The sequence below is a fragment of the Lycium barbarum genome, chromosome 4 (genome assembly GCF_019175385.1).
Source record: "Lycium barbarum isolate Lr01 chromosome 4, ASM1917538v2, whole genome shotgun sequence".
Taxonomy (NCBI): domain Eukaryota; kingdom Viridiplantae; phylum Streptophyta; class Magnoliopsida; order Solanales; family Solanaceae; genus Lycium; species Lycium barbarum.
The window spans coordinates 21,327,103-21,337,155 of record NC_083340.1 but is presented as its reverse complement, the minus strand read 5'-3'; the positions used below and the strand labels follow the sequence as shown (position 1 = coordinate 21,337,155).

The 10,053-nt window shown below is 35.0% G+C and overlaps 1 protein-coding gene across 1 annotated transcript; it reads left to right on the top strand.

Annotated features, from left to right (window-relative positions):
* The first annotated feature begins 7,130 nt into the window (after positions 1–7,130).
* Positions 7,131–9,842, top strand: LOC132638271 (polyphenol oxidase E, chloroplastic-like). The gene is made up of 2 exons (XM_060355217.1): positions 7,131–8,767; positions 9,404–9,842. The coding sequence occupies exons 1-2, from the start codon at positions 7,513–7,515 to the stop codon at positions 9,757–9,759; spliced, it is 1,611 nt and encodes a 536-aa protein (XP_060211200.1). The 5' UTR covers positions 7,131–7,512; the 3' UTR covers positions 9,760–9,842.
* Positions 9,843–10,053: the final 211 nt, after the last annotated feature.

The window sequence follows — 10,053 nt, the reverse complement described above, 5'->3', positions numbered from 1 at the left end:
TGATTAAAATGTGAAGAACCAGAGTCTACCACCATTGATGATGGTAATTTGAATCTTCAAAGCTGAAATTTGAGCTTGTGAAATCGGAATCATTTTCGGCTTGTATTGCTCCAAAAGCGTGGGAACATCTTGAGTATCTTCTATCTCATGTTTGGGATGATCTGATGCAGATTTGGTGAGGTTTTGGATCAAATTACAGATTGAATTTTAAATTACAAATTACGTATATCACATGTATGTTATACATATATCACGTATATGTCATTTTTATAATACTAATGCAAATGACATACAACAACAACATATCTGGTATATTTCCATAAGAGGGGTTTGAGGGGCGGAGGTGTACGCAGACCTTACTCCTACGTTTGACACATGACATACATAAGATATATATTAAATGGCAAAAGGTCAAATTTACGCTCCAAGTATGGTTTATAGTTTAAATTTGCCCTCCCCGTTAGGTTACTTCATAAATTTGTCCTTATATGGATGGAAGTATGACTTGGACTCCACAACACAAAAAAAATTAGCCACGTCAGATCCACATAAGCTCCCAACTCCAATTAATCCCCCCCCCCCCCCCCCCCCCCCTATAACTAATTCTAACAGAGGCAGCTTCATGAACTAAACTTAAGTTGGGATCAGAAGTCGGACCGCCCATGAGATAGGTGGAGTTACCCAATAAAGCACTCACATAATATTCTGAATGTCAACACTCAGCGCAATAGCTCTGGACTCCGCATGACTTCAAGAGATAAAAATTTATAGAATGTTATGGCACATGTTATTAACCTCTACCCTCCTTCGAAACTTTTGTGAATATACAGATATTGGTTTGTATATAGAAACAAGCATACTTCACATTCAGGGAAGATTAAAAAGGATAAGCAGTAAGTAAAAACAAAGAATTACGTTGCAAGTAACAGTTTGGCAATTGCAGTTCTTCCTCTCATAACACTATGATGAAGTGGGGAAACGGGTTACGGGTTAAAAAAATTGGGGTTGGGGTTACGGGTTAAAAAAATTGGGGTTGGGAGCTTACGTGGATCTGACGTGGCTAATTTTTTTGTGTTGTGGAGTCCAAATTATACTTCCATCCATATAAGGGCAAATTTATCAAGTATCCTAACGGGGAGAACAAATTTGATCCCAAACTTTGACGGAAGGTAAATTTAAACTATAAACCATACTTGGAGGGTAAATTTGACCCTTTGCCCTATATTTAATATCCACATGACATATCGTAATATACAAGTGACGTACACAGTCGTCTTGTTCGCCAATTATTTTTAATATATGAAGCTTGAGTAGACAAAGCGGTGGTTAGACCGACTATGTTGTATGAGACGGAATGCTGGCCAGTTAAGAAAGCGCATGTCCAGAAGATGAAGGTAGCTGAGATGCGGATGCTGAGATGGATGTGCGGGCATACTAGGAGAGATAGGATTCGGAATGAAGTGATTCGGGATAAGGTGGGTGTGGCCCCTGTGGTGGATAAGATGCGGGAAGGGAGGTTGAGGTGGTTCGGCCATGTGCAGCGGAGATGCGCTGATACGCCAGTGAGGAGGTGTGAGAGGATGGCAGCGGTGGGCTTGAAGAGAGGGAGGGGTAGGCCAAAGAAGGTCTGGGGAGAGATGATTCAGCAGGACATGGCGCTACTTCAACTTACAGAGGACATGACCAGTGATAGGAAGGGGTGGAGGTCGAGTATCAGGGTGGAGGGCTAGTGGGGGGCCGTGAGGTTTCCTTTCTCATATTAGGAGTATTTTTACCCTGCTTCTATGCATTGGGTCTTGTCTCTCTTTGCTGTTTATCATGATTTGCTTACTCTTGTTATTTCTCATTTTCACATTGTTTTGATTTGCTTGTCCGTATTTAACTCTTTTCCCTTGTTTTCCTTGTTTTTCTTTTGAGCCGAGGGTCTTTCGAAAATAGTCTCCCTACCTTTTAAGGTGGGGGTAAGGTCTACGTACACCTTACCCTTTCCAGACCCCACATTGTGAGATTCTGGGTATGTTGTTGAAGCTTGAATAGACAGTCAATCTATGCTCAGTGAACTGTACTTGAAACTTCCACCTCACACGGCTCCACCCCGAGTTTCTATCGTCGGCCTTGGCTATGCTAATTCTAAATTGTTGGATGCCAACTCGACCCTAAAAGGAATTAGAGTGAGTTTTAAATGCGCACAGACTCCATAATCGACTCCTCCAAACTTTTTCCAACAAGGTCGAGCAACATCCAATTGTGATACCGTTGTGTTTCCATTGCATCGAGAGCATTTAGAACCTTTAGATCTACTGCCCATTTGTTTAATTTTTTTTTTCCCACAAAGCACTCTTTACTCACTCTTTTATTCTTCCTTGATCTAGCTGCATTTCAAATCAAGAACATTCAGCAATCAAAATAAATTCACGTACGAAAATTGTGTGTGAGGGTGGGGAGAGGGGAGGGGGTATAGCGAGACGGATGAAATGAAAGAAGAGAAAAAGTTGAAAAGATTGGGGGATAAGTTTTATCAAAATTGGAGTCTAAAATCAAGGGGTGCAGAAGTTGGGTTAAATTGCCATAAAATGAAAAATATTGTTATGTTAAATAATTGTTTGAATCCATGAGTTTCGGGTTCGAACCCCGCTCAGTCAAATATCTAAAAGAAAATCGCAAGGTAAAAGTTTATAGCAAAGTTAAGCCTATTCGGATAGAAGTTTACCTTATTCTGCCCGAATAGGCCTAACTTTGCCCTAAAATTTAGGCCTTAAGGCCTAATTTTGCTACAAACCTCTACCTTGCGATTTTTTTTTTTTACTAAGCCGAAATTCGAACCCAGAACCTTGGGGCATTAGGCAGAGGGAAAAAATTAAAGACCAAGAATTTGAGGAGCAAAAATTAAAGACCAGTGTCTTTAAAGAGCAATATTCGTGCAACTGACCCGTTAAAATATATTCAATTTTCAAAAATTATTTATTGTTTAGTTGGGATGTTGCTTCTACGCTTCTTTCTACCCTTAACTTTTTTTTTTTTTTTGGTTTTCGTCTTGCTCCTCATTCTTATCATTTGATAATTACTATGAGATTTACCTAGATAATTACTATGAGATTTACCTAGATAATTACTCATTTATTCAAAGAAATAACTATGAGATTTACCTAGATTTATTTTTTGTATTTCTTATAAACTTTTTTTCACTTAACTAAATTATAAATCCTAAGACATTTTCTCCATAATGCAAGAAAACTATAGCTACCACAATAAAATGATAATAACGAATTATAAGTTGGAAAAGGATAGAAAATTCTCTCCTAATTGTAGGAAAAACACATGAAAGACAAAAAATACCGTTAGTTTTCTTAAAACTCGAAAAACCGATCCAAACCGACTACAACCAAACCAATGGATAAGTATTATATTTGGTTTGGTTTGGTTTTAATAATTTTAAAAACCGACTAGATTGGTTTGGTTTTGGTTTTAACCCAAAACCGATCCAAACCGACTCATGAACACCCCTAATCTTATTTTTTGGGTACTTATTTATTTAATTAAATGCTGCGAATTTATGATTAAGATATGGAAATTTGGTTCACCTTGCCAGTGGTGTGTGCTGGGTATGAATCACGTCTAGGGGGTAATTTGGGACATGACAAAACATAGTTTCCCGACTTTAAAAATCCGACCTCAAATGAGGTCAGAAAAAAAAGGACCTTATGAAGTTGGTTTTGCCTTCATTTCTATTTCCTAATTTTTATTTTAAAAAAACCGACCTTGAGGTCGGTTTGTTATCACTATTGGCAAATTCTCCTTGTAGCTCTATTTGCTCCTCTTTTTAATCTCAGAAAATATATTATTTAATTGTTATATATCTCATGAAGTAAATGCTTGTATTTATGGGTATTGGCGTGAAGAGTTAAACCGGATAAATATATATATCATTTTTAAGAACATGGTTTTTTTAATTTCTATTTTGTAAATTGATGTTCAGCCTAAAAATACATATATTTAGCTATTCATTGTCTCACGTTTTAATACTTTTAATTGTCTTTTAAGTGTAAATTATATTGCTTTGTGCTTAATATTATATTTTATTTTTTAAAAATAAAAAATTGTAAAATTGAAGAGATTTGGAGCAAAATTAAATAAAGAAGGGGAAGAAACAAAAGAAAGGAAGAAAGAGAGGAAGAGACATCAGGGAGACATAATGATTGAGGAAATTATACAAAATAAGAAAGAGAAGAAGAAGTTCGTACCTGGCCAATCAAAAGGGAAGAATTGCAAATTTGGAAAGTGAAGAAATTGAATTTGAGAATGAAAAGAAACTTACCTGGCAGCGAAAATTGAATCACTGGAAATTTGCCTCGGTGCGCCGCCTGGGGCGACGCCCAGGGCGGGGCGCGAGGCTTATTTTCGGTTGTTTTCTTTTTTTTTTAATTTGAATTTGATTTTTGAAAGTCCAAGCCTTTTGGTACCCTATAAATACATATTCTATACAGTTTTTACATAATTTTGGAAAAAACTTGAAACCCTTAATTCATAACTTTTGACCTAGAGAGAGCTTAGAACCGCCGTGAAGGTCAGAGTACAGAGTTTTATCTTCTCTTCTCTGTAATACTTATTCTGACATTTTTATTCGGATGATTTGTTGTTTTTCTTCCATGTCTATGTGGAGCTAAACTCTTTAGTTCTAGGGCTTTGGCACAAACATGTTGATGTTTGATTATCGTTTCTATCTATTGATTTTCCGTCTTTGGGTTATTTATTTATTCTTGGTCCTAATTGTTTAATTACTTGATCACTAATTAGACACTATCTGTGGCGTGTAAATTGAACTAGGAATAGGGAATTTGCATGCGTAGTAAGAATAAATAGAGCTTGTTCGATTAATCGTTTCGCTAATGAGGATAAGAATATACCCTTTAGCTTTGCTTAGTTGAATACGGAGAAGTAAATGCGTTCTTGTTACCTCTGGCGACCATAAGAATATAGGCGTTATAATAGCATCTACAGGCTTGTGAGCGACTCGAAAGATACTCATAAAGGTATAATTAACCCGTAGGTAGAACGATTGAAGGCTCAACTGGATTGTTAGTGGTCATAGCCCTAGATCTATCTCTTCTCCGATAAAAATCCGCTCTTTCTTGGTTAAAGTTCATCATTTGTTTTATTTTTAGTTAGTTTATAAATATAACTTTGGATTTTACTTCTTGTTTAGATAATTAGCATTAGTTTAATTTAGTAAACATTTAATTATAAGTCTCTGTAGGTACGATATCTGGACTTAAAAATCCTATATTACTTGTACGACCGCGTATACTTACGTGTGCGTTTGGGAGCAACATAAATGAACCACGTCATTGCAATATATTTATGTCGTTTTAAAAATAAGAATTTCTCATATGATGCGGGGTATACGTTCAATCAACTAAATTTTGTGTACTCAATGTTTTTATTTGAAATATACAAATGTTTCTGATATAAAATACCTTGTATACATATGTTCTTATTTAAACTATGCAACATAATAATTTTGCAACAAAAAAAAAAATGAGGAAACCAAAAGATCGGTGAACACTTTAAATATTGTTTGTATGCCTTTCCAACAAAATCTGCAGGTACAATGAATCAATATTATACTTCAATTTTTTCCTTTTTTTTTTTAATGTTTTTCCAATATTTACCTTAGATGATAATATTTTTATTTTTTTGGTTATCTCTTCCCATCATGAAACGCCTGAATGAATTTTCTCTTGGTTTTATACACCGACCCCCTTGATAGAATAAAAAGAACAAGGTCCGCTCGATTAAGTTAAGGTTCTTGTATCGGTTACGACTTGGTCAGAAATCGATGGTGACAAAAAATCATTGCGCAACCTTATTTATACACTACATTTTTCATTCCAAAAAACTTTTACAACATTAAAAAACCTAAAAGAAATTAAGCCCTATAAATTATTTCACTATTAGTCAATGAAAATAATTTTCAACTAAACCTACATAAAACAATATAATATCAAACAAATTACGAAAAATAATCAAAATAAACAATGAGATCCCTTGATTATGTAACCTACATTAGAGAAAGAGAACTAAAATTGTACCTAGTACACAATACTATTATTTCTATACATGACATCCACGAATAATTTAATTATCTTTCTATGCCTTTCCAGGCAGGTAAAACGAAGCCCTCATTTGCCTCTCTAGTCTCTTGAATTGATTATCTCTATAATATTATTTTAGTTGCCTTTCTATTTTTATCTTTTTTTCATTTTTTCTTATATTAATATAGTGGTAATATTTGTTTTCTTTCGGTTTTCTGTTTCTTCATGAAACGCATGATGAAATTTAATAAGGAAGTCCGCTCTCCTCCCGTGCATCATCTCTCCACTTCCTCAATTATAGCCTTAAAATAGCGGAAAAGTCTTTTCGCCACACTATTTTGGCTACAATAGCTCAAATGAGGTAAATTCATTTGACTATTGAGGTCAAATTTAATAACTTATGCTTATTTAATATCATTTCTATCTTTTCTTCTCAAAGTTTATCTTAATTTAAAATTGTAGAATTGAGGTTATGGTGATTTTTACATAAGTGTGGCCAAATTTGAGTCAAATTAGTGTGACAATTTAGCAACTCTCTTAAAATAGTGACAAATTAAATGTCCTCTTGATAATCTACTGGGCGAGATTTGTTGATTAATTAACTTAAAAAAATAATTATAACACAGTCAACGATTCTATTTATTCCCTTCCTCTGCCCCCGCCGAATCCTTTTATTTCTCCTACCATATCTCATTACTTGGAACTTATATTCTCACTTGAAATCCAGCAGAGAGTCAAATGGAGAGATGATGAACTGGAGGTGAGCTGGATCCTCTCTGGATTAATTGAACAGTGTACAGGTTGGACTTTTCACTAATTGAAAACACACAAAAAATTCCGTTTGTGCATGATAAAATAATTCCATGTGATGTACTCCTATAATATAATTATTCAGATTCTATGCATTATGATAAGAAGTTACTCTAGGATTCCCCCCCCTCCCCCCCCCCCCCCCCCCCCCTTGTAATAACGTCAACTTCTTAATATCCTATTATAGTTGCTAAAACAAAGAGGAAGAACAGAAATTTATTAAAAAGGATGAGTCACATTAAGTAGGCGTTCGGTCATAAATTCCAAATATTTTCTATTTTATTTGGAATTTATGAAGTTGGAGTTAATGATGGAGTTGTGTTTGATTATATATTTTATAAAAGAGAGAAGAGAGCACTTTATTTGAAATTTTTGAAGATAGTTGGAATACAGTTTTTCCCAAAAAAAAAAAAAAAAAAAAAAAAAAAACTAAAAACTTCATGGACGAGGAATGGTATACAGACCTCCTAAAAATAAAACTCAATGATATGGTTCCCAATGATATATATACTATATTACGTTACAAACGTTCCCGCTTATTATCCTTAATCTCCCACGGAGCCATTACTTTAAAGTCTCACGCAAGGTCTCAAAAAACGTCAAAACCAAAATGTTGAAGACAATTCTTCTTATAGGAGAAATGCTTCTTGGTTTAGGAGGACTATGTGGTGCTACTATTAATTTAACAACTCCCATTCCAGCCCCTACTAATTATTGTGGCACCGCCGAAATTAAACCCGGTTTAAATGTACCTTATTCTTGCTGTCCCCCTAAGCTAGATATTGATCCTAAAGATATTCCTTATTACAGGTTTCCTCCCGTGTCGAAGCTCCGTATTCGTCCAGCCGCTCATGCGGTGGACGAAGAGTACATGGCTAAGTTCAACTTAGCCATGACTAGAATGAAGGAACTCGACGTTAAAGACCCTAGTGATCCACGTGGGTTTATGCAACAAGCCAATATCCATTGTGCTTATTGCAACGGTGCGTACAAAGTTGGTGACCAAGAGCTACAAGTTCACTACTCGTGGCTTTTTTTCCCCTACCATAGATGGTACTTGTACTTTTATGAGAAAATCTTGGGCACTTTAATCAATGATACAAGTTTTGCGTTGCCATATTGGAATTGGGACCATCCAAAGGGAATGCGTTTGCCTCCCATGTTCGATCAACCAAATGTGTACCCTGATCTTTACAACCCAAGACGTAACAAGGATCATCGCGGTGAAGCAATCTTGGACCTAGTTCATTTTGGTGACGATGTACAAGCAACAGACTTACAAAGGATGAGCAATAACTTGGTTCTAATGTCTCGTCAAATGGTTACCAATTCACCATGTAAACAACTATTTTTTGGTAAGCCATATACCATAGAAACCGGACCCAAACCAGGGCAGGGAGTTGTTGAAAACATCCCTCATACTCCTGTCCACATTTGGGTTGGCACAGTGGTGGGTTCTGATTTGGGTAACAAGAAATCGGATGGTGAGGACATGGGGAATTTCTATACATCAGGTTTAGATCCTGCTTTCTATTGTCACCACGCGAATGTAGATCGCATGTGGACAATATGGAATACATTAGGAGGAAAACGCAAGGACATCGATGATTCAGATTTTTTGAATGCTGAGTTCTTCTTCTACGACGAAAATAAGAAGCCTGTTCGCGTAAAAGTCCGTGACTCATTGGACAATAGGAAAATGGGATTTGATTACCAACCAATGCCAACTCCATGGCGCAATTATAAGCTACTCAAGAAAAGCAAGACCAAGCTCAATGCAGGTTTACTTCCTCCAACTACCCAAATATTCCCTATTGCAAAGTTGGACAAAGTCATATCATTTTCAATCCAAAGGCCAACTTCAGGTATTGTCAACTGTCTATCCGTACTATTATAAAAAACACGAAGATTCTAAGGGAATATTGACCGACTTTTTAATTACCCTTTTAAAATATTTCATATTGGATTAAATATCATCAATTGAGTTTTCTTCCCTAAAATTTAGGAGTTGTAAATCAACTAAATTTTGTTTACTAAATCCTTCCTCATTTAATTGTAGGAAGTTCTAATATTAAATATTAAATACTCCCTTGTATAAATATTTTCTTATTTGAATTATGTAACATAAGTTTGTAAAAGATAAGTAATACCAAAACTGGAAAAGTTCAAAGAGAATTAGTAGTAAAGTAATGTTGTGGTTTTAATTATTGTTAATTCCTGTATCAAAATAAGGCCGAATTCAAAATTATACTGTAATATTTTTAAGTTCTACATAAACTGATTTTATTTTAATATCAACCAAGTGAAATACTAGTTTTTCAAAAAGTTAAAATAACTTCAGAGGCTTTTTAAAGTTTTTATCAAAAACTAACTTCTTTTCTTTTGGCAAATGTTACGATTTTTTTTCCAACACATTTGTCAAAATAATGGTCATTTAAGCATCTTTACACGATAATCAAAGAACACATTTTTAGTTATTTAATTATATTATGTCTTAACAGGTAGAACTCAGCAGCAGAAAGACGCAAAAGAAGAGATGTTAACGTTCAAGAATCTCAGGTACGATGTGCGAAAGCAAATGAGGTTTGATGTGTTCCTTAACGCAGACGAAAACTCAAACTGGAATGAGATAAACAGGGCAGAATTTTCAGGAAGTTATACAAACTTGCCCCATATTCAGAGGAACCATAGTGAACCACATATAGCCACTATTAAACGATTTCAGCTGGCCATTACTGAGTTGCTTGAAGAAATTGGCCTGGAAAATGAAGACAATATTGTAGTGACTTTGGTCCCAAAAATTGGGGGTGAATCTGTCACCATTGAATCTGCTGAGATTATACTTGAAGCTTGTTGACGAATCATGGTCCGTTCAAGTTAATTTTCTTAGTGATGATGCATTTTTGACGGCTATGCATTTGCTTTTCCTTGTTGAGATCAGCTAGTATTAAAGTTGCATTTGAAATGTTTGAACTATTCTTTTCCTCTTAATTTAATTCAATTAAGCATGATTCTTTTTATTTCTTTAGGTAATACATTAATTTATTGACTTTTTATTTGAAACGGGGTTAATTTGTTTATTTATTTATGTAGCATTACTATTTCTTGTATTGAGTTTGAGTTTTGTCTCGGTATCTTTTTGTATTGATTA